The following is a 25,306-nucleotide window of genomic DNA, read 5'->3' as shown; positions in this document are numbered from 1 at the left end:
ACAATGACTTACATAAAAAATTGCTTACTCTATCAAATACCTCAGCTGTATGTTTTAGTTGAATTAACTCTCTTAATTGCTATCGGTTGTATATAGACATATTTGTATGTGAAGTAGATGGTCACAACAGACAGACACAGATATGTAGATAACATTATGGCCAATAGGAGTTAAGTGAGTAAATGCTGAGCTTCCACATTCAAGTGTACTGTATCCCTAAAATTTCATTTCTCCAAATGGATTACAATTAAAAGAGAACAAATAACCTTACAGGTTGCAGGGAATCATATATTTTCTGTCTTTCATATAGAAAATATGTACTGTATAATACTTAATCCAATAAAAATATAAGCTTTGGTCTCCCTATGTTGTTACTGAGTTGAAGAAGCTAGATCTGTGGCACTAGAATACTGATTTCAAAGCATCATGGCCATTTTGTTTGAATTGTGAATATATAAAAAATGCTGGTAGGGGAAATATTTTACACATTTCTTCTTTCCACAGATTTTTTAGAGGGAATGTGTAAAAAATTTTATAAAAATCTTTTGAAGTTTTTTCTTAATCTTCATGTGATATTTAATGTTTGGAATTATGAAAGAAGATAAAAGAATCAACAAGGAAGGGAGAACATGCGACTGATTTCAAATAGGTCTTCTTACTGAATGAGAAAGAAAATATTTTCCAGTGCAGTTTTGCAAAAAAAGGGGGAGGGTATAATCAGTGAAAATCTCATTTGTATTTTTTTGTGATGATTTTAGATAATAGCCAAATAGGGTTCCTTTTCCATTACTTTCCTCCAAACTCTTTTCCTTGAAAGCACAAATGTGCAAACGACTTATACCTTTATTCTCTCACAAGCTAATATACAAACAACAAATATTTTCGATAAATGTTTGATAGAAAAAGCCCTTACAGGTCTACAAATTCAATCTTAGTACAAGACTAAATTACCAGTCCAGTTATTTAGATAAAAGTAATCTGACATTCGCCTTTAGTGAGCTATAAAGCAATATATAAAAGGAAGATTTTTACAACATTGATCAGCAGTGATATGTGAGCTATCAAGAAGAAATTATCCCTCAGACATTTTATATTTGTTCTGATTTCTTCCTCCTTATTCCTTTCTTCCAATTTGTTCTTTGAGAGAGACACGACTAATTCTCTGATTCTCCAAATGAGGTTTTGTTTGGCTCAGATTAATATTAAAGAAGATCACATACACGGTCGAAAAATATTGTTATTTTTCTTTAATGGGGAAAATTGGACTCCCGCGTGTCAGATCTGTGGATTTCCGAAGGGCAATGGAAATGGTACTGACATCACTTTGCACTTTAACAATCGGATTTGGTCAGGGTACAAGTTGTTTGTTTAACCCGACAGCTCGGTGCACCCCGTCGCACGCTTTGCACACTCATTAAAACGATTATTCACGACCTGTCGAGTGTTTTCGGGTTCATTCACAGGAAAGGCTTGGAACGAGGGACAGCAATTCAAGTCAACACTGTCCACTACCCCTATGCACGTGAGGACGAGTTGCTGCGTGCGTAAAAAAGACGAAGGGAGGGGTGGGTGAGTACGCCTTAGCTATAAGTCCCGTTCATCCGATGCTCTGGAATCTCAATCTCGACAGAATGCCAAGAATGCTTGGTCCTACAAGGACCACGTCGTCGCTACGTTAACTTCAAGGGCTTGGCACAAGACAAAAAAAAAAAAAAAAAAGGAAAATAAAATAAATACACTCAAAACTCTCCCTCTGCTCCTCTTTTCAACCTTCTGCAAAACTTTTTAAGTCCCAGAACTCGCCCACCTTCTGTCTGCAGCCACCCGCGGGACTGAGCGGCTCCACCTCTTTACAGCGCTGACGCTAAGGATAAGTAGTTTCAGGAAAACTCGCCAGGGTGAGAAGATTAATTCCTTTTCCATCTCCCAAGGCCCTATCGTTCTAAAAAAAAAAAAAAAAAAAAAAAAAAATTGTTATATTCCTTGCACGGACTGGGGGTGGTTACTTGGCGCAAAAGATGAAGAATAGGGCTGTTAACAGTATTTGCTAGATGTATCCAGACTGTTAACAAGGAAGAATTACTCCTCCAGACTTCAATAAAAGTCCTATAACATGAGCATTAAATAGCCCTCAATAAATTAGGTCACTTTTTTCTCTCAATTTTAAAGTCATCTTTCAATATGTTGTAATAAGAGAGGCACAGACATTAACGCATCTCAATATCCCACTGTTGCTCTGTGCTTATAAAAGGCACATTACGGGGTCTTTAGTTTTCCTATTTGTTCAAATGAATTCTGATATATAACATTCCTGTGAGATATTAATTCAAGAGAAATGTCTATCTTTGTAAGTTATAATCACACATAATGCTAAATAATACAAAATATGAGTATATATATAAACTATATACTCAAGAACTCCAGATTGTCTCATTCAGCCTAAGCACCCCTGGCATAATTTAGAGTTAATAGATGTTTTAAAACACATGTATTATGTCTATATTCAAATGATTGCTACTTGATTTTTCATAAACAGCATTAATAAACCCAATGGCCAGCTTATTGTTATAAGGGTAACTTCATCATGCCAATGGAAAAAGACAACCAAGTTCATTTAGCAGTTTCATTCTATTATATCTGACATCACAAAATCATCTATTTTTCTATTTTATTGAAGCACATCAATACAATGTATGAAGAAAAGAATGGAAGTTTTCAAGCAGCATGAGGTTTTAATCAGAAACAGATTCCTAATTGCTAAAAAGCAAGTATGAATAAGTAATTTCATAATCTCCTTGGGTTGCCATAATTCACTATCAGGTTTACTTAAAATGGATCTGTCAAGTGTGTTTCGCTTCCTATATAAGCTCTTTCATTAAAAGCAACTCACGATAATAATCAAGAGGCAGATGCTGAAATATGTAAGTAAATAACTGAAAGTCTCTGCATAAATAAACACAAATCAATGTAGTAATAGACAACACTATTGATGTAGGAATGATCGATTTTAGTTTTCTAACCTGCAATCAGGCTCGCAATGTATAATTAAAAGTATATTTTTCAACTCCACTAATACTACTACTACTGGAAAAAAAATTCTTTCTGCCATTTCTACTTGAATCTACTTTATTCCTTCTAGTGTATTTCTGATGGGATGGGAGGAGTACTCTGTTTTTTCTGCGAAAGCTTTGCCAAACTTTAAAATGACATCATTAATTATATAAATTGTAAAAGTATCAAATAATAAAATTACCACCTAATTCTTGCTCTGAATTTTTCAACCTTTATCCCAGCCTCTAATTATTCATTCAGCACATTTTAATAGGAAAAACACACAATGGTGCTTATTATTTTTAAAGATCTTTTTCAACTACTGTAGTACATTTTGGTTTAAAGATTCTTTGGGCCTTTTGTTAAAACAAATAAGATGTCATTTCCTCAGTACACTATGGAAGCTCTCACACCTATACTTGTATATGGAAGCACCATGAAGCAAGCAAGGAGAACAAAAACTGCATTGTTTCAATATTGTTTCATATAATGATTGCAAAACAAACTAGTATCTGACTCAAAGAAATAAACATACTTTGGATTTCTAGAAATTCACATCTAAAACAATGTTTTAGATTTTGCTAAAAGTTAAATTTTCTTTTTGAGAATATGTATCCCTGGAAGGCCGAATTGATTTAGATTAGCAAGCACCAGTATGTGATGAGTTTGAATATTTAGATTCTGGAGAGTAATGAAAATACAGTGTTCATATTTTTTCTTCATCAACAAAGATGCTTATTTACATTCATTCTTGAATCCAGGCTTCTCAAGCACAAGCCTTTAAAAGAATGTCTTCTTTATGAAATTCAGCTACTTTGAAAGGGATTTTTTCCTATGTGATATCACTGGCACACAAATATTGATTTTGATTGTCTTTATAATATTGTATCACAAAACACTCTCTCAGACTTCTCTCCCATCCAGGGCCAAGAATTCAAGGGCAACCGAATCCAAAAGGAAAATATCATCAGTTATTATTTAGGGCTAATTTAACAGATAATTTAACTTCAAACAACAATGATCAGGTCATTAAATTTCAGAGCAATGAGAAAATGAAAGAACTGAGAGACAACTCTCCATAACCCCATTACAGATTTTAGTCTTCGTGCTCAATCAACGGAATCGAAAACGTCTACGCAGGAAGATATGTTTTCACCGTAAACGCATTGATTCAAAGAATGAGGCAATAGGAAGAGATGAGGAGGAATAAAGTTGAAAGCGACGACTCCAGTTTCTGGGAGTGCCAGCGGAGTAGGCAAATTCAACCTAAGCCGAAAATGAACACCCAAATATGTTAATTAAACACTCCTTCTCATTCCACCACGAATCTCAAATCTGTAAATGTCCAACATGCTTTCCTCCTATGCGGCTTTTCTGCAAGATAGGGAAAATAGGACCGAAGATAGGGAAAAAGATTACATGTGCTAAGCAACAGACCACGAAAAAACATGGGGCATTTTATTTTCCCTCCCACCCTCACAAACATAATTTGTGAGTTATTTGTTATCATTTTAAATGCCTTTTCTGATCACAACGCTTTCAGAATGTCTGCCTACCTCAAGGTTTGATAGAGGAGCTGGTGAAGGCGGTGTTGAATCACAGAAATTGAGTCTTACTTGCAGGGGAGGGCGGGTGAGGGGGGAGTCGGAAGTGGACCACCTCTATTCTGCATCGCCCTTCCTTCCCATCGCCTTTCCCAGACTGAATATTACCGCCTGAGAATCTCCGCACTCTCGGGGTACTCTGCCCACCGGAGTCCCGGCCTCCCTCTGGCCAACAACCGGCCGCCTTCAGTGCTCTGGGAATTCCCACCCCGAGGCTACCTCTTTTCCTGTGAGACTCCTCCACCTTGGACCACAGGCTTGGGCAGAGAGAAGCAAAATGGGGTAGAAAGCGAAGGGCGAGTGGGGTAACAAGTGGAGAGGAGAAGAGATGTCCGTTACAGAGCAAATAATTTTATCTACTAGCTGAGAAGAGCTGAGATCTGAAACCGCACCGGGTAAACAAAAGGAAACAACTTTGGGAGGGGAAAAAAGGTTGGGGGGAGGTGGTGGCACACAGAAGATTAAGAAGAAAGGGAAAAGGTAGGGAAGCGCGCCAGCCAAGGTTCTGAAGTCACTTTTCTTGGCATCAGCCAATATGAGCTACCCAAACGTACAGCTCTGCTTGTCCTGGGCAAGAGCGCCCTCATGTTGCTGCTCCCCGCGCAGCGCCCGGCTTCACCCTCTGCGGGGATCGCCGCCGCAACGTCCCGAGAGCGCTTCTCCTCTCCTCCTCCGCCACCGCGCAGCCAGGGCGGCCTCAACTCAGCAGCTTAAGTTACTTCTCCACACCGGTTCAAAACCCGAGAAAACAACGCTGCCGGGTCCCTGCCACAACGACTTCAAGTCCTGCCATTATGCCACCTCTCCATCTTCACCCCGGAGTCCCTGAGGCGCCGGGAAAGCTAATTAATAGGACACCGCGACGAGAGTCCCAAATTTGCTTCGGGCTGAGCCAACCTGTGTCTGGCGCGTGCTCTCAGCCACTCTGGGACAGAGAGGCTCCCGAGCGTACTACCGACGTCTCCTAAGTGTGCATTAAGAATCAATTATTTGCCTGAGATTTCCAAAGCCAGGAACTGGGATATTCCCAGCAGGGACAAAGTCAAGCCCAGAACGGTGTTCATTTCCCTAGTCTTTCGAAGAGACAGAAGAGAAGACTCCCACACGCACCCAGTGCCTCACCCGACCCGGAGCAGCCCGGCTAAATCCGACCGGGACCCTGGTGTGACCCAGGCCAAGGAGCTGGGGACGGAGGGCCAGCTCTGGGGAAGGTTGGCGATGTTAGTGTGCAAATAGAGAAGGGCGATCCAAAGAAGAAGAACTTTAGAGAGAAGCAGGTTCTTGGCTCTGGAGCAAAGAGCTTTAACTGAAATAAGGATAGCTAATAACCCTGTGTTTGAGCGTTAAGAAAGTCCCGGAAGTTCCTATAGCAACCATAAGATTCACAAATCATATTTCCACGAAATGAATCAATTTACACTTTAGGACCTATTTCAGTCTCCCACTACCCCTTCTCCGTATAATTTTTTCTCGTTTTCTCTCCATGTTCCTTTGCCGTGTCTACATCCTTTTGACCTGGGGATTCACCGTGATTTCTGTCAACGTGGAAAAAATTATGCATCCTTTCAGCTACGTCTGTTGGTAGCGAGCCTGCTAACATTTTCTAAGAAAAGATGAACACTTAAGGCCAGGACCCCAAAGTCAGGCGTTAAAACTCAGTCAATAGCAGTCAGTTACACATATTCCCTATCCCACCCCTTCCCCTCTGAAAAGCACTTTCACTTACGGATCTTGCTGTAAGAGCGCTTCCAGTCCTGATATCCTTTTCCTCGGCATCCTTCGGACGACCTCAGGCAGAGCCTTAGGTGGTGGGGAAAAACAAAAACAAAACACAGTAGAAATCGGGAGGGAGACAAGAGGCACAAAACATAACAATACATCATCTATTTGCCAGCCTGGAGCCCCCTTGGCCTATATCCTCAGGATAAGGTCCCTAGGACTGACCGCTAAGGTGGGGAATGGGTGCCTTTGGGAACCAACATCTGAGGTGGGTTATTGTAACTGCTGGTGATTGAGGGGAAAGGGCCCTGAAGGGAGAATAGAAAAGGGGAATGATTGGTATAGAGAAAAGAAATCTTTTTAAAAAAATGCACGCAAAAGAAAATCTAGCATGAAGTACTAACTGGGAAAGATCTCTAGCACTTTTAACTCTTACAGGTAGGTAGCTCTTAGGAAGAATGCAGACGTGTGCGCCCAAAAGAGAGAATCTAGATGACCTCTATTCTTTCTATATCTCCAGGATCTGGCCTTAAGTAGAAAAATAAAGAGGGGAGAATTTTAATTTAAGTTTCACCTACCCTGCTTGTTGGAATGGCTGCGCAGATTTTCATGCTGGAGAGTTCCATCTGTCTGGCAGAAGCTGAAGTGGTGTTGGGGGCAGGTTATCTGGTGAAGTAGGAATGTACAGGAACCCCGCCCTCTAGGCACAGTTACACAACCCCAGCAACCCATCTCAGCCAGTTCTAAAACCTCTAATGATCTTCACCTTCACCCTTTGTTAGTCTAATTCTCCAACAGGCTTTTAGTCTCAAACACAACCAGCCACTTTAGCTATTCAAAAAATTAATTTCTCAAAAGCAAAATTTTCCCAATGCATGCAAATTCCTCAACAATGTTGGAGAAAATACACTTTTTAAAATACTACACTTCTATAGACTTCTAAATATATTGAATTTATCCACATATTTGGGTGAAATATGCACCAACTTAAATATATATTAAAATCAATACACTATGAGACTAAATTTTTGCCTCTCTGCCTTTGATTTTACGCAAGTCACATAAACTACATGAAGGCTTCCATGACCATAAGGATATTTGTATTAAACCTTGTTAGTTCTAGACTTCATGTTCACTTGGTTCCCAATTTTGTAACAGGCTGAAGAAACATATTTGAAATAATACTTTAACTCCTCTAGTTCAATTACATCATTTTCTCAGTGTTTTACATATTAATATTTTTTGTTAACTTTACAACAGACAAATTCAAGTAAAATACTTCAAACCTGGAAATAAACTTTAATTTGGGATTTCAAGTTTTAAGTTGTGATCAGTTTCAGTTCCAAAATTTCACAAAGGACAACCTTCATCTTATTAAGAACAATTATAATATGAAAGAAAATAATCCTCAAAAGTTTGGAAGTGTATTTCTGACATAAACTAATTTTAACGGTCAAAGTTGGAGACAACAAATAACACAACATTACAACCCGTTCGATGCAAAAATGTATTATATGCCATGCCAGACTGTCATGTGTTTTTTGAGAAGATAAGTTGAGGGATGATAGGATAGATCAAGGGAAATGAGATGTTCATATTGGGCTTCAGGAAGCCTTTACAAAGTTCTCTCTCCATATATCCACCTTCATGTCTAGTATACCTAACAAACTTCTGGTCATATCCATTATATGTAATTTGGACATGGGTCCAAGCAGAACTCCCACTCCAGTACTTCGTTTCTATGAATTCATAGAAATCAGTTTTACTCTTGACTTCGAAGTATGATGTTTGCCATTAAAATTCTATTTATCTGTCACCCAAATAAACACTTATAAATACAAATAAGTATACTTATTTAATGTGGCCAAAAAAAATACTCATGCAGGAAAACTTTCTTCTATATCTATATCCCTTTACCTTAGCACAAGAGTTCAACTTTCTTTTTAACGTTTGGTAAGCAAAATTCTATATTTCCCCTGTGATAATACATTCTTATTCCACAAATAAAATCCATGGCAAAAGCAAACAATAAATCATCACCTTTTTTTCAGCTTGGACACATGTCTCTCTTTGAGCTATTTTGGTTCAAAATGTGTAATGGGGATTTCCTTTGCCTAAAACCATTCACTTGGACTTCATTACTATTTTTAATATCAGCCATAAATTTGACTTTTGACACAATAATTTTTTTGTGAAATGTTTTTATGCTTCATTCTGAAGAACTTAAATTTCAAGAAAACTTGGACCTCTGGTGAAACTGTTCTTATACTAAGAAAATAAAATCATGTCTAATTGCTTAAAGGAGATAATTAAACTAGCTGTCTTGGCCTATTTTTGTCCATTCCCCATTTGTGTATATTTGGTTTCAGCTCTTTTAATTTTCCTGGCCCTTATATATTTTTCTTAGGCCTCTCTCTCTCTCTCTCTATCACTCACCTTATGTCTCTCTCTGTCTCATGCATTCTTTTTGGTGGTAATTATTTTTTCACCATAAAGATCCTCTCTCTCTCTTTCCCTCTCTCCACTCCACAGTCCACCCCCTTCTGTTTTCCAATATTAAGTATTCAGCATTTCAATTTCAAATCTATTCCAGTAAGCTTGCTTCTCCCTTAGGCTTTTTTTTTTTTTTTTTTCCCTCCCCTGCAGCAACTCTCTAAGTGTTTGCTGATAACATCTTAGGGCCAGATTATTTTTCACTGGGCCCATTGTAAGAAGTAACCAGCTTATTCCAATACTGCAGAACACATTTCAGACTATACAATTGTAACAAATGAACAACTTGTCCTCCACAGATTCACCACAGGGTCCAATTAGTTGCTAAACCTTTTACTAGGGTTTTCTAATTATTTTCTGCAATTATAGCAATTGGGCTGCCTGAAACAATTCAAAAAATGTTTTCATTTTGTCTCACATATATACGCATATACAGTATATGCATACATATGCATATGGAAAGTTAAAACAAAATTATGACTGTAAGCAAAAGGAACAAATCTCTAGATTGAATTACACAGACATTTAAAAAGGAATCAAATAAATACCTCTACATTGTAAAAATTAAAAAAAGAGGCATTTTACTTCTGAATATCTAGAATTCTAAATTGTTATAATTTTAAAATAAAATATAAACATTGATCTGCAAGTCATTAAACAGGTGATCACTTCAGCAAAATCTATATTGCAACTTCAGCACATCTTTATTAGAACTCTTTCATTGTGGGTAAACAGCCACAAAAATAAATGCTGACTTAGAAAGTATAAATACAAATATTTAAACAAAAATGTTTGCAGCATTCATAGCGCAAATTGTACCTGAACTGAAGGGCTCTGTGTGTCTATATATATTACATATGTGTGCATTATATTCACTTCTATCTAACCATATACATATATTTATTTATAATTTGCCAAGCTCTATTAACAATATACCTGAAACAAAATATATAAAAGGCATTCTATTAACGGATTTGGAAATAAACACAGGGTAAAGAGCTATGCACAGAAAATTAAATTATATCTCTTTTTGCTGTATATCCACAGAAACTTACAGGTATCAGCTGAAAAGCCTATACTTTGTTTAAAGCTAGTGTTTATTAAATAGACTGCTCCTTGTAAAATTTGTTCACAAAGGGAAAAATACTATTTTCATTTTTAGAGTCAGTTCAAATTAAAGGAGCAGTTTAAATTTTAGTTTGGCTGAAAAAGCCTTTGAATTCCCTATAACTTGATTGGTCTTTAAAAAATTAGCTCTACTTAATAAAAGAGACAAAAGTATCAAGATATATATGAATTTAGCCTATTTTTTATTTCTGTGTGTTCATAGTAAACATTTTTGTAAGTGACAAACACGGGCATATGACCACAGTATCACAATCAAGAAATTTTAAGACAACATTAACAATCACTCAAATTTATGCGGCATTTGCGCAACACAGGTTACATATTTGCAAGGTTTACCTATAAGTACAATAGGTATTAACATTTCACTACATTTAGAAAAAATAAAAGTGACCTGTTAGTGACCACATACATCAAAATATACACAACATAAACTGAAGGCAATCGTTAATTTTGTCCCCTTCTGATTCAATTGAATGGGCAGTGTTGCCAACTGAAACAACTTTCCTTTTTGTTTGTTTTAATACTTAGATACCAAGTGCATTTTCTAGAACCCAATCTTTGGTCTAAAAGTAAACAAAAGAAAAAAAAAACAGTTCTTTAAAGAAAAGGACAAAACAATAAATGGCCAAAATAATTTCTTGGGCACCTTTACTACGAATGCTTTTTAAATACAAATTACAGTTTAACATTTTAAAACTCTCCCCATAATTTAGGTTGTTCTCAAGGTCTGCGTCCACCATATAGTTCCATGATAACTTATAATACTGCACACATGGAAATCTGGCGGCTCTTAGAGATAGACTTGTCAGGTTTGAATGAAATGGCAAAGCAGTCACTATTTAGATACACATTCTACTATAATTTTGACTTCCAAACCTTATATTCTACAATGTATTCTCCCCACATTGCACCTCGCTGACACTCCACACCTTGTTAGAATAATAAACAACCCTAGAGACTGAACAAACGTACAGAAATGGGAGGGGGGCTTAATAAAAAATACCTGGACTTATTTTTTTAATTATCATTTACAATGCAAATGTGTGTAAAACGTTCACTTACAGTCTGGTCCCAGGGATGTTAATGTATTAAAGGGTTGGAAGAAGACCCCTGATTTTGATGTGTGAAATAATCAGACAGTCCCCCGGACAGTCCCGTCGTAAAACTTGGCAAAGAGGGTCTTAAAGACTCACAGGGCAGGGTCGAGGGGGCCTGCGGCGACGTGGAGGAGGACGCGGCCCTGGCGCTCATGGACGTGCTGCTCTGCGAAGTCATTGACGGGTGCGGGACGTGGGGGAAAAAGTAACTGGTCTGGCCCGCGAGCAGGTTGACGGAGCAGGGGTTGAGGGAGTAGGTCCCGGAGCAGGGCACCGACAGGCCGCAGGGCACCGAGGCGGCTAGCGCGGCGGCCGTGAGGTGGTGCGTGGCGTACGGGATCTCCCCGTTGACCAGCCGGTCCACGCTCAGGCCGTTGGCCGTGGAGAAGGAGTGGTTGTTGCCCAGGGAGTTCTGAGTCAACACGGAGCTGTAGGGCATGGGGTGGCTGGGGTAGGCCGACGTGGTGCCGTTGTAACTCAAAGTGCTGCTGGCGCGGGGGTGGTGCAGGGACAGGAAGGGCGACATGGGCCAGTAGAGGGAGCCGGCGCGGTCCATGAAGGTGAGGCCGGTGGAGGTGAGGCGCGCACCGCGCTTGAAGGCCAGCTTGGCCCGCGAGGTGGTGGAGCGGCGCCGCAGCTTGCCCGTGGTGCCGCCGATGAACACGTCGTCGCTCGACGGGTCCAGCATCCAGTAGTTGCCCTTGCCCGGGTCGTCGTAGTGGCGCGGCACCTTCACGAAGCACTTGTTGAGGGACAGATTGTGGCGGATGGAGTTCTGCCAGCCCTGCTTGTTCTCGCGGTAGTAGGGGAAGTTCTTCATGATGAACTCGTAGATGCCGTTGAGCGTGAGCCGCTTCTCGGGGCTCTGCCGGATGGCCATCATGATGAGCGCGTTGTAGCTGAACGGCGGCTTCTCGTACTTGCCGTTCTTCTTCTCGCCCTCCTTGCCCCCCTCCCCGTCCTTGCCGCCCTCGCCCGCCCCCTTCTTCTCCTCCCCCCCGGCGCCGGCGCCCTTCTCCTTCTCGTCCGGCCCGACGGGCGCCAGCTCCCCGGGCCCGCCGCCCGGCTCGCCCTTGCCGCCCAGCCCGTCCGCTTTGGCCCCGTCCAGGGCGGCGGCCGGTGGTGGCGGTGGCGGCGGCGGGAGCAGCAGCTGCTGGGGGCCCTTGTCGTCGTCGGCGGCCGGGGCGCCCCGCGTCTGGGGGGGCTGCGGTGCCGGGGGCGGCGGCGGCGGCGGCTGCTGCTGCTGCGGCGGCGGCGGCGGTTGCGGGGCGGGCGGCGGCGGGTGGTGGTGATGGTGGTGGTGGTGGTGGTGGTGCTGGGGGTGGTGGCTGTTGTGGTGGCCGTGGCTCGCGTGGTGGTTGTCGTTCTGGACCGCCTCGGGCACCAGGCTGTTGATGCTGAACGAGGACTTGGGGATCATTTTCACCTCTTTCCTATCTCCCATGTCCAGCATCACCCAGTCGTCGGGGGGAAACGGCGGCGGCGGCGCGGGAGCGGGACAGCGGCGCGGCGGGCGGCGGCGACCGGTGGGTGCCGAACGGGGCGCGGGGGGCGCGGGCGGCAGCGGCGGCACTGAGCGCTCCGGCAGCAGCGCAGTTGGACCGCAGGCTCGGGCGCTGGCAAGTCATGTAGCAAAAGCAGCAACCACCCCTCAGGAATTAGAAAAAAAAAAAAAAAAAAAAGGAAAAGAAAAAAGAAAGAAAGAAAAAAGAAACAACCACCGCCCCGGGGGTGAAGCTCCCTCGCTCCCAACTGTACTTCTTGGTCTCCCCCCCACCCCCCGCTCCCCCCCCCTGCTGCTTCCTCCTCCTCCTCCTCCTCTCGCAGCAGCAGTCACAGCAGCAGCAGCAGCAGCCCAAAGGGGGGGAGAGCCGGGCGGCGGGCGGGCGCGTCCCGGAGCGGCCGCGGCGAGGCTGGGGAGACAGCGATCGAGGCGGCTATAGCCACAATTAATTTTCCGAGCTACAGGCGCACACTAGGGCTGTAAAAAAATTTTTGGTTTAACCTTTCCTACCGCTGGGCCAATCAGAGCCGGCGGCGTGCGGGAGCGTCTCTCTCGCCGTCGACCAATCGGAGGGGCCGGGCCCACCCACCCCCGCCCCGCCCGCCGGCTGCCGCCCCCTCGGGCGCTCGCCTCCCCCCTCTCCGCGGGCCTCGGACCCCGAGGCCGCGCGGAGCCGCGTAGGGATACGGCGGCGGGAGCACGCGGTGCCGCAGCCCTTCCCTGCGCCCCCGCCACCCCCTCCACCCCGGCGGCTCCGCTCCACCGAAATTCCCCTCCTAGGGCCAATAGCTCACATTTCCGGCTTCCTCCTCATTGTACTGGGTCATTTTCGTTTAAGCGTCAATATTTGTCCTTAGTGATTAAAGTTTGTATCCAATTTTATTTTTGAAAGCGGGGGTGGTGGTGGTAGTGGGAAGAGTGGGAGTGCAGGGAGAGGATGCGAGAGGGCAGGAAATGGAGGAGGTAGAGGCGAGGCACTACTTTTCCGGGTCGGCCCTGCAGGCCAGTGTCTGGCATTTCTGAGCCAGCAGGAAAATTGTGCCCTTTGTAGGTAATAGTCTAGCGCAGCTTTGGATAAGGGGGGAGAGAAGGCCCACCGCTGGCGTGTGTGCGGGGGTGTCCTTTACTTCGGGGGAGGAGGGTGTGGGAGAGCTTTGGGAGCGATGAGATGATGAGGAGGAAGTGGGCAGAGGAGCGCGGGGCCAAACAGGGGTTACTTACTCGATTCCTGAGGCCTGGGCGGCGGCGAGCTCCGAGCTCCGGCGCCGCGGGGAAACCGGGCCTGGGGCTCCGGGTGCTGCTGCGGCGGGCCGGGGCCGCTCAGTAGTGGGCGCCTCTGATGGCCTTCCGAAATGAGAGGTGCCCAGAGAGAAAACAGTACCAAACAATCTCGAAATAAATCAGGTAACACATGCTATATACGTGTGTCTCTTCCTTTTGCTTCTCTCCTGCTCCAGACCGTCGCTCACGCGCGGGGTGACTCGATGTCGTTTTCTCCTCGCCGCTCCAGCCTCAGCTTCTAATCCGAATTGGAAGCGGGTAGCTGCGAGCGATCACCCTGGAAATATTTTCGTTTTGCTTGTTGACATTGGAGGGAAAATAAGGGTGGGCGTCTATTTCTTTCCGGTTTTTTTTTTTAAGCCTTCCTATTTTCACTCCCTTTTTTTCTTTCCGTTTCTTAAATGCTTTTATTTTGTGCGGGCCTCATTCCTGAAATAACAGTATACTGAAGCCAGCTCTTGCCAACCCTGAGTGCTGCTGGAAAGCACCGGGGAGCCTTGGGAACGTGGATCCCACAGTCCCAGCTTCTTGGGCTTTGGAACTGGGAAGGTTCGGTTGGAGGTTGAAGTGAATGGGGAAATTGCGAATCGGGGGCTTTAAAAGGATCCCGTGGCCAGGGGCAGGGCTAAGGCCCAGCATTTCCCAGGGATTGGAATTTAGTGGGGAGCACATTGATCAAAGGCTGTTTCATCCCACATGGGCACGAAACATACCACATTTTACGGAGGATGTAGCCCCAGAGAAGAGGGAGGTGGAGGAGAAGCATAAATGAAAAGCACCTTTTCCTTCCTCTAGAAGGTAAATAATTATAAAATGTAAGCATTTCTTCACTTTGATAAATTTTCATTAAGATATCTGGCAGATTTGGTATTTAAGAAAACGAAGGAAGGAAAATTGGTGCTTATGCTTGATGCTAAAGTTAAATTGTAACATAAAGAATGCGGCTGATGAATACTCAGGATAATAGGGGGTTATTCCATCCTCCCCACCCCCAGTCTTAAGAAAGAGAAAGAGAGAAAAGGTTGGGGGGGGGGAAACTGGAGAGAATAATAGATAATTACAAATAGCTAGTGAATTTTAAATATGCATCTATTAGGAATGCCACAAAGGAGCTTTGAATATTGGACTAACCTCAAATGTCCTTCCACTGTATGTATGTATCTTTTCCTATGTCTACATATCTTCTCACTTTAAAACAAACTGTATTTACATGTGGAAAAATTCAAGGGTTCCAGCAATCAGTGTTGATAGTGACATGGCCCCAAACATTGATTTCCAAGCTCTGGATTTCTCGCAGGGCCGGGTGAGCTAATGGGCTTTGCCTACCGGCTGGAGAGATCTGTGGGCCTTCCCCTTCCTACTCACTTTTCCTCCTCCCACTCTTCTCCCCTCTTCAGGCCCGTTCTTCCTACTTTTCCTCAACTCTCCTTCCTCCCTCCTCCCTCCTTCTCCCTTAGCTCCCCCCACCCTCCATTCCTCTGTCTCTCCATTCCTCCACCTACTCCTCCCAATTTCTCCCCCTACAGCCCCCCTTCTCACCACCACTTATAATGGCACACAGGGCTCCCTCTGAGGTGGACGGCCCGGTACGTTTTCGTAGTCGGTCTAGCGTGAAATGATTCGGTGTAACCGGATTCTTGGGAAAGGACAGGTTACGTAAACATTTACTGATGTGGAGTAACTATACTATTTGTACTCTGATATGCAGGAAGGAAAGTGTTGATTAACACAGAAGAAAAAAAAACGAAATTAGCTGATTGCATGCTCATAAGTGCAAGCTGTCATTGAACTGCTTTTAAAATAGACACAGCTGGGTGTTTGTGTTGAAAAATTTCTTGTGTTTTTGCTAATACTGAAATAAGCATGATTTTGTATACCAAACATTTTCAGATCATTAAAATTTGTAATCTGTGCTGGTTTTAAACACAAAGAAAAGAAACAGAATCATTTCGATGTAAAATTTGCTGATATTATATTAACTCAATCAGGTCTGTACAAATTGTGCATTGTGCCTCCTAAAATCTGTTTGATCAATTTAATACACAAAGTGCCAAACGTGGGTATTGTTTGTTAACATTGGACATTTTATTCAAATCCGAGCTCAGCAGCAAACTGGAGGAGCTTTCCTTCAATACACCACCAGCTCTGACTGATGAATTTTTAATGTTTTAAGGTGTTTCTTAGGTCAAATCTGAGCGTGCATTGTTTTGTAATCTTTATAAAATTTTAGCAGGTGGAAATAAGTTTTTCTTCTGTTTACTTTCAAACAACAAAAACTGGGGTTTGCTAATGAGCACTGTAATAATCTGATTTTATATGCTAGGAGCTCATATTGACTGGGAAAATGTTTTTCATTCAAATTAAGACTATGTTATATAGTTTAAGGATTGCATGAATGCAAGTCTCTCAAAATAGGATATTCTTATGGGCATAAATAGTATATAGTTTGATGTAATATTTAAAAATCTATTCTTCCTAATGACAAAAGTTATTTGTAATCTGGCAAAGAGTGAGTTTTAATTCCTTTTAATAATTTCAATTGCACTTTATGTCGAGATGGTGATATATATACACACACACACAAATATATGTGTGTGTGTATATATATGGATATATATATAGCTTGTTCAACAAAACATGCACTGTTTACTCAGCACCCCGTGTTTGTCTCGGCAATAGGTTTTTTAAAGAACTGCTACCAGCTGAAATGGAGGGGGAGGGGGGTCCTGGACAGAGTATTGTGCAAGTTGAAAGTCTCTGGATGGGGCTTTGTATATGCTACCAGCCAATTTGGGTGCAAATTGGATTTGAAGGCCTGCCTCTGTCCACCTCGGGCCTCTTCCCTAAGTACTTGAAGCCCAATCTTCAGCCCCACTCAGTCACCGTGATTACCTTCAGAAGACAGAGGGAATTCAGTTGTCTCAGACCTGAAACAAATTCTCTATCATTCTAATTTTTTTCTCATGATGGATCTAACCTTGATCTCTCACACAGACATCTACAAATGTGTACTATTAATGAATAAAAGCAGAAGTCAAAGGAAATGTAAGTTTCTGATATATATCACAGTAAACCTCTCTTGCTCTGTCTGCAGTCCCCCAGCTCCCCCAAAGAGGTCAGGCCCCGTAAACAGTGAGCAGTTCCAATGGAAGAATTGCTTAGGAAATGAATTAGATTATTCCTTCTGGAGTTTTAATTAATAACCAAGGCTACACAGCATACTTCCTCCGAGTAGGGAGCAGAACATTTCATTTTTCCATTTGGTGGTGTTATTTAAGTATTCTTTAGGGCCTCTTTCCTGTTTTCAGTGATCCGCCTCTTCTCTTCTTGCTAGCTGCTGGTTAAAGGAAGGTGGGCCCCATTTACCTAAAATCCACTCTGCTGTCCATTCCCTGGACAGGGTGTCCTTGGAGTGGCGCCCAGCGCCAAGCTCTAGCTAAAGTTCTCTTCCTGCAGATGCACAGAGAATTTCTGACCTTGTGACGTTTGGGAGTGAGGAGATCCCATACAGAGGCATCCAGGTATTTCCAGAGATCCTGTGGCAGGTGAGGTCTGCCCTCGCTGGAGCCAACTCGTCTATAATATCTTCCTAACAGCAGGTAATGGTGCTAACATTTAGTGATTAGAAGTTACTCTTTAGCATGTTGTATCCTTGTTCTGTGGGTTTTGGTTACAGGTTATACCATTAGGTTTGCGAGAACAGTAGTGAACTAAACTTCTCAGTAAGAGGTCTTCACACCAGGGAAGTGTTACTTTTCTGCAGCAGCCCTGCCTAGTCACTCATTAGGGAGCTGCAGGTTGTCAGCGGCTGCTCTCAGCGCGCGCACGCGCACCCTCAACGTCCCCGGGGGCGCGCACATTCGCGCGTGTGTGTACACACACACACACATACACACACACAGAGCACTAAAACTAAATTAAGAAGCCGATGATTAAGACAAGCGTCTACTAGGCCTGTCATTTCAGCATCCTTCCATCATAACATTGTGGCACCGGCAATTTTGCTTGAGAACCTCGAGTAAAAAAATCTATGGGAGAGCCTCGTCTATGAGAGTGGAAATGTTTAGCTTGTATAAGCTAGGGAGCCACTTTAAAAGCGAGAAAGTCCAAGGCGAAGAAGAGGAGCAGGAGGAGGAAGAAGACAAGGATGGGGAGAAGGCCTTGACAGAGACCCCTGGGACTCTCCAGGCAAGTCTCTGTGACGCTGCCAGGTGTTCCAGGCTCTCTGAAGCCGAGTAGGTACGCAGCCAAAAGAAAAGTCCCGTGATCTTCAGCAAAATGTGCATGGGAGAAGCTTTGTCCCGACATTAGCCAAGGGAGAGCCAGGCGTGGAAAGATCCATGATAAGATACAACCAGAGGGCCAAGGGACTTTAGTCTCTGGAAAAACTTCTCAGTCGAATACTCTGTACGTCTCTTGTAAACATTGTAAACATAATGTCCACTACTCTTTTACTTGTTTCGCGTTCTTTGCCAATGCCCTCCAGAGGGTGAGTAATTTGCTGAAGGACTTGAGTCCCTGATAGTGTGAGGGCAGACCTGTTCCGTTTTTAGACCTGATCCAGTTGTGAGAAATGGTCCCACACAGCCTGGGGAAGTGCCCCTGAGAGGCCAATTCCTATTTTTCCTCTAGTTACTCAAGGAAATGGTGTAGTCAGTCTTTCAAAGGAGATAGGGGAAGCTCCACAAACAACCACAACACAGCACAACAAAACAAAACAAAGAGCTGAAGGGGTGTTGGTGAACTAGAATGAAGGAGGCTAGAGCTCAGGTTCTTAGTTTTAACCCCCAACTCTATCCCATAAGGAAGAAAGTGAAACTTGGCAAAAGCTAGCCCACAAAACAATACTACCTCAGATTTTCCATCAGTGGGGGGGCACCAAAAGAGGAAAAAAGAAAATAACTATATATATATATACACATATATATACATATATACACATATATACATATATATACACATATATATACATATATACACACATATACACATATATATGCACACATATATATATATACACACACACACATATATATATATACACACACATATATCAAGCTGAAAGAAAAACTTAAGTGCTCAGCTAAAAATGCTGAGCACTTAAGAGCTGGGGCTCCTAACTATCCCATCACTGTTCTTACTTAGTTGGAGCTTCAATGTGATTTCTAGTAGAAGCCTCAATCTTCTTCTGGAAGTGTTACAGGACCTTTTAGAGAAGGGGCGTGTGTGTGTATGTGGGGGTGGGGTGGCGGGTGAACCAAGACTTCTCTTTTGAAACACACCTCCAAATGGTCCCCCAAATTCCAGTTGTGTGAGAAAAGATGGAAAGGTGTGACTCCTTCGCAATTTTTAGCCGGTCACCTTTGAACTAGTCACCGCTGAATATTTAAATGTACACGGAAAACACTGAACAGTCTGTATATGAGATTAATGTATATAAGGTCTGTATATGAGATTAATAAGTGCCTTATAGGAAATGCTTGCACCCACTGAAGGTCTGAAGGAATGAGAGGAGAGAAAACTTCATGAGTGGGGTAAGCAAGCCAGGAAGCACGCAGAGAACCCTTCACCCCAAAGTCTCCCTTTGCGTGGGGAAAGTAATATCTACTAATCAGATCTATCTGCTTCTTTCAAAAAACCTGCGTGGACAAACCAATGGGCAAGTTTTTACTTTGTGCTCATCTTACACGCACCTGGCCCTCACTCTCCGGTGTCGGTTCCAGTAGGTCTTCCTACCCCAACCCCCGCTCCTCCCCCGCGCCCCTTCTCCAACACGAGGCCATGGAAAATCTGTTGGAGCAGCGTTTCTCAAAAGGCCCAGCTCTTCTCCCTCCCCTGCCTTGCCTCTTGAGGCTGTAACTGCGAGGGTTCCTTTCGAGGAGCTTCGCGGAGCTGGGGCTCCCAGGTCTGCGCGCCGCTGCTCCCTGCGCATACCCGCGAGCTTGCCCGGCGCTCCTTTGTTGCAGACGCTTGCCGAAGGCAATCGAGCCAGAGGCCTTGATTCTAGGCGTCATCTCTCTAGATGTCCCCCCTTAAAGTTGCCTTTTCAGCCTAGATGTCTCTTTTTTTGGCACATCAGACCGGATACACACCAAATCAATTTTGGGCTAAGAGGTCATCTGCCACGGTAAACGCGGGGATATAGAAAACAGTTAAAGGTTTCAAGTCTGTATTGCTATAAAGCACATTTCAGAGTTAAAAGACTGGGGTGCATGCAGGTGACGTTAATTCGAATATTCAATTACATGTAAGGGGTATTGAACCCAGTGGGGATAACAGTAATACCCGTATTTCTCTCCCGCTCTTTGGAAGGAGTCGCCTGCGGGGAGGAGAGGAGAGGACAGACTAAGCTACGCGTAGAGCGGCATCAGGAGCAAGTTACCGTTATCATGTGTAAACAAAACAACTCGACTCCTGTGTCAGAATCAACAACATCAAAGGTGTCTGTGGGGGCTCACTTTTATTTTTAAAACAATCCTAGATTCTTGTTCAGCAATTTTAGTGTCTTCCTTCTGGGTTTGTCCTAAGGCACGCAGGAGAGAAAGTAATGTTCGAGAAAAAAGCTGGGTCGGCAAGTTTGGCTCCGGAGCCTATGAACTATGAATCACCGCGGTGAAGAGGTTTTCTTTTTTTTTTTTTTTTTCTCACCCTCTTCTTTTCTCCCGGAGCGTGAACTTGTTAGATAAGATAGATGAGGCTACAAGGAAATAGAAACGCTGAAAAAGCCCAGCTCCTTTGGAGAGCAGCCTGTGGGGCTGGCAGGCGGCTGCCGCGCGCCCTCCCCCAGCTGAGGGGCACTGGGGTAGCTCCGGAGCTGTCCCAACTTGGGCCTCCTGGGCCCCCCGCGGGGCCAGACATCACGCTCAGATCGCTGCCTTGGCCATCTTACCTTTTGGCCATAGAATAAACAACCCGAAAGACTAGAGAAAGGCCTCTATTTGAGCTGAATGTCTGCTCTCTCGCTCGAAACACAAAACAGGGCCCGCAGGTTTTCCTAGAGGAAGTCCCAATCACAAAACAGTCGGACAGTGGGAGACGCTAGAGAAGTCTGGAATTACACATGAAACATTATTTTTCTAATTAATTAAAAATAATTCTCTTTTCCTATTTATATGCATACACACGCTACTGATTACACGTCCCTATTTACTTGAAAAAATGCTTGGAGTATCTTTAGTACACAATGCTCATTCTTTGTCTCCTTGAACATTTACAGCTGATAATGTGGCTGGTTGGGATCAATTAGCCCTGGATTTTTGCCCCAGGATTGCTCCCCAGGGCGGACAAGTGGAGCCAACTCATCTCCAGCGACTTTTACTTTGCTCACGTGCATATCCACGCCAGGGCTGCAGAAGCATTTGAAAATCCCCAGCCTTGGTTTCACTTGATTTTGTTGTTGTTATTGATAAATATTGGGTCATACACAAGCCACTTGTCAGAGCCTTTGGCTCCATCTCGCAGCTGCAGCTCCTAGCGGGACGTTTGAGTCTTGTCCTGGGAACTGGAAGGATTTACTGGGAAAAGAATTACACATTCTCCGCTCCTTCAGTTTTGGAGATGGTCCCTTAAGATCATATCATATCGTCTGTCTGCTTGCTGTCACATTTATTTCTTGATTGTTCAGATATGTGAACAATGGGAAGATGTGTGCATCTTTTCCCCCTATCTTTTTAAAACAATTATTGAAATGGTTTAAAAGGGGGGGAGGGGAGAAAGTATTGATCCCAGTTCTTTCCGTATATTTGGAACCAAAAGAACATAGGCAAATAGATAATTGTTTTAATTGTCGGGGTGGGGAGGTGGGTTGGTAGGTAGGACCTTTGGGGTTTGTGTAATTGGAGTAATAAATACAGTTTATCTTTTAGCTCCGCCGTATATATTCTTTCCCTTGATACATATTGCACATGAAATGAACCCGTGGTCTACTTGTCTTAGCATGTTTGAAGCCCCAGACACCCAACAGTATCATTACAGGAAAAAGACAGAGCCCCCAAAGACTCCAGGCAGGAAGGTGACTGCCTTTGGGGCCAATGGGGAATTTATCTTGACGTTGAACTTTTCTGGGAAGTGCACCCACTCGCTCAGACTCCCTTGCTGCGCAGAGTTCAGGTCTTCCCCATGCTGAAGTGCAGGGAGGAGGTGTGGAAAAAAACAGCTGATTTTTGACATTTCAAAGGGACTCTTTCTATTTATCAGTGTTACCGAAGTGTACGTTACTGGAGAAACAACAAAACAAGCATAGAGCTGCAATTTTCAAGAAAATAGGATCCCCAAATATAAAAATAAAAAAGTAGCAGATAAGATGTATAATTCAATCAAATTACACAAAATTGCTTGAAAATCTAGAACAGTAGCGATCCATTATGCCTCTGTTTTATTAGTGACAAGTACAATTACTCTAAAATAAAGAACACTGGTGAATATATAATTGGCTGTAATCATGTTAGTGTTTGAATAAAAATGACGGGAACATTTAACACTTTGACAACAAAATGTTCAGAAATAACTTATTTATTCAAACAGTTTTTATTTTCCACCAAGTGAAGGAGAAACACAGTTTGCTTAGGAAAATCAATGACTTTTCCTTGCAATAAATAAATATCCAAAAGGGGGAAAAAACAATCCCACACCTCTATATTATTACTGTTATTATTTTTAACCAGCAAGAAGCTTAATCCTGTGTTTGAAGTCAGCGCTCATCTAGCGGCTGTTTGGTGCCAAAGTCCGCCACCTAGAGGAAGAGATCTACAGCCCAGAACCCCTTTTCCCGCGGTGACCTCGGGAATCAAAGTTAATATTCCTTTGCAAATTGCTCTCCAAACTAACTCCCCCTCCCTTTCCTCCTCACGTCCCCTTTCGCCCTACAACATCGTCACAATATTTTCTTAGTAATTGCTCTGCACAATTGACAGAAGCGCCGCGTCTCCGGCAGCGCTGTGCTCTCCCAGGAAAGCGTGAGGGCGCGTTGGGGAAGCAGGTCAGGGAATATTTGGTTCTGGAGAGACAATCCACTTTCATCCACAATGGTCTAGAGCAGCCTGACTTGGGGGCTTATAAAGTGACGGCTGATGGAGGCATCGCCACATTCCAATGCATTTTTTAACCCCGGGCTTTCTTAGAAAAAACAACTGGGATCCCCAGGTACCGGCGGGGCTATTCCCGACTTTTCCCCAGCGCCCCCACTCCACACCCCAAACGCGAAGATCTGAGATCTCGGCTTTATTTAATCACCTACTCAGTTATTGGAGCTCAGTGGGTCCTTTTATTCTCCTAGGTGGGTTGCTTGATGAACTGAGTTACAAAGGTATTAAAGAGGAGGCCGTGTTTGCAGAGGTACCCCTGTGGTCAGGGAGACCGACTCAGGAGAACCCCCATGTTTTTACACTGAGCTGAGCCTCCGAGTTTCAAGAAACTTGGGCAGTGTGCGAGAGAATTTGGGGTTGTACTCGCAAGCACCAGGAGCCTTTTTGGATTTTAGTGTTGGTGGATCCTATCGGCTCCTCATACAGAAAAGCCAACCTCACTCTTCAATCTCGAGCTCATCCTCTCAAGTAATTATTGGGGAAGGGAGATGCTAAACGAGGGAGCATGGGCTCTGGGAAGAAATTTAACAACAGCATTCGAGCGCTCAAATTCTCCTTAACACCAACCAGTGCTGCAGATTCTGCTGCGATCCCCCCGCTCTGGCCCTCCAGGAATGTCTCCCCGCCCCACTCCTCCAAAGTTTTGTTTTAATTGCTTTAGGGCACTTAGAATATTGTTCCAGTTGAGGATTTCCTAGAAAGGCGAGGAAGGTAGAGAGAGTTGATTTAGTTTTGAAAAAAAAAAAAAAGTTATTAATCATAAGACTTCAATTGGGTTTCATTTCTTCTAATTTTCCTTCCTGTCCCCTCCTTCCCTCCTTCCCTCCTTCCCGCCTTCCTTCCTTCCTTCTTTCCTTCCTTGCTTCCTTCTTTCCCTGCTTTTTCTTCCCTTTTCTCTTTCCTCTCTCTCCTTCTCCCTTTCCCTCTGTCTCTCACTATCTCTATGTGCGTCTAACTGTATCTTATCTACCTCCCTAAATGTGAGAGAAATGAAGCCTCGTGAAGGTGATGGAGGTGACCATTTTCATTCTGACTTCCAGAACCTCCTTAATTGTCAATTCTTAGTCCCAATGCTGGAGTTTGAAAGACATCCCGGAGGTGATTCTTCTCCCTCCCAGAGACGACCTCAGAACCATGGTCTAAGAAGCTATTTTTCTGACTGAAATTATTTTCTAAGGCAGCTGAAATAAATATATATATTTAAAATAAGCCTCTGAAACTGATGCCCCGGTGCATGCTTCCTCTATGGATTGAGGCGCTCCCTAAATTCACTCCACCCAACCCCCTAGGAGCTTAAGTCTTCAGAAATGTTTTGTTTTTGTTTTATGCAAAACTAGGTCTTCCACTCTCAACTCCCAGGTCTATCATTCCTCTCCCGCATTATATTAACGGCGATGTTAGCCTTCCCCTACGTGTTTAGGCTGCTAATGCCGGCCACTTAACGCAACAAAAATGCTCATCTGTGGAGATTTTCCCAAGGCTAGCTGCAATGTTGGCTCCTTTTTCTTTTCTTTTCAGGGCACGTCCATTCCTCCCTGCCCCCTTCTTCTTTTCTTGAGATGGGGACTGGAAAAGGGGTCCAACAACTCTAAGCGAGTGTGTGAAGTTTCCCCCCTTTCTCTTGCCTGCCAATCCATCAAGAGGGGTGGTGAATTTTTGGTTTTCTCTAGAGAGCAGGACTATGGAAGCTTCAGTGTAGATTGGTTGCCTCTCTCAGTTAACTTGCCTTCTTCTTCTTTTTTTTTTCCCCCCACCCCCAGTCATGACTTTCCTTTCTCCTCACCTTAGTCTGTGAAAGCAGTTGGGGATTGCCCTCACAGTCCTTCTGCACCCTTCCTAGCCCCAGGCTTCTGAAGAAAACTCCACTGGCTTTCTTTTGTATTGACAGGGAAGCTGGGTTGGAGATCCCCTCTGTATTGGATTGTGTGTGGGTGTTGTGTATGTTTGCTTAGTTTTAATAACTTTATGAGGGAGACTCTCCTGAGCTTGTTGACATTTTTCTTCTATAGGGAGATTTTCTGGAGCACGGAATCACCTTAACCTAGATAATGACCATCTATTAGGCTTCTTACTCTTTCAAGTAAATTTAGCCTGGGAAAGTCATCTGCCCTCATGATTAATTAATACGTACCTAGTGTCCAAGGAGAAGACCATCAGGGGCAATGCAAAGTGAAACTGACTTAAAGGGTAATAAATATTACCCAGTGGGTTTTGATTTAAAAAGATGAATATCGTCATTGTTCACAGCTGGAACACGTTTACTTCTTAAAAGCTGGTGAAGTGTAGACATGAGAACTGTTTTCCCGACTCTGGCTCTAGCACTCTTTTCCTATGGATCCTTAGGCA

General features: G+C 43.6%; 2 protein-coding genes and 1 long non-coding RNA gene across 3 annotated transcripts in view; 1 reads left to right on the top strand and 2 right to left on the bottom strand.

Moving 5' to 3' along the window:
- LOC100440256 (uncharacterized protein encoded by LINC01551-like) overlaps window positions 1–13,195 on the bottom strand; it is a 28,962-nt gene extending 15,767 nt beyond the window's left edge. The window contains exons 1-4 of the mRNA XM_054529959.2: window positions 13,107–13,195; window positions 6,953–7,014; window positions 6,382–6,455; window positions 1,808–1,942 (exon numbers count right to left, since the gene is read on the bottom strand). Coding sequence (XP_054385934.1) covers window positions 1,808–1,942; window positions 6,382–6,455; window positions 6,953–7,000 — 257 coding nt within the window. The 5' untranslated portion in view covers window positions 7,001–7,014; window positions 13,107–13,195. The remainder of the gene's footprint in view (window positions 1–1,807; window positions 1,943–6,381; window positions 6,456–6,952; window positions 7,015–13,106) is intronic.
- On the bottom strand, window positions 10,157–13,092 carry FOXG1 (forkhead box G1). Its single transcript, XM_024231753.3, has one exon. The coding sequence runs from the start codon at window positions 12,543–12,545 to the stop codon at window positions 11,076–11,078; it is 1,470 nt and encodes a 489-aa protein (XP_024087521.1). The 5' UTR covers window positions 12,546–13,092; the 3' UTR covers window positions 10,157–11,075.
- A 9-nt stretch (window positions 13,196–13,204) lies between the features above and the next one.
- LOC129049733 (uncharacterized) overlaps window positions 13,205–25,306 on the top strand; it is a 37,967-nt gene continuing 25,865 nt past the window's right edge. Inside the window, exons 1-2 of the long non-coding RNA XR_008513020.2 lie at window positions 13,205–14,675; window positions 17,334–17,476. This is a non-coding gene — a long non-coding RNA (uncharacterized LOC129049733). The remainder of the gene's footprint in view (window positions 14,676–17,333; window positions 17,477–25,306) is intronic.

Source organism: Pongo abelii, chromosome 15, assembly GCF_028885655.2.
Source record: "Pongo abelii isolate AG06213 chromosome 15, NHGRI_mPonAbe1-v2.0_pri, whole genome shotgun sequence".
Lineage (NCBI taxonomy): Eukaryota > Metazoa > Chordata > Mammalia > Primates > Hominidae > Pongo > Pongo abelii.
The sequence above is the reverse complement of the archived record's forward strand: the minus strand, read 5'-3'. Positions and strand labels throughout refer to the sequence as shown.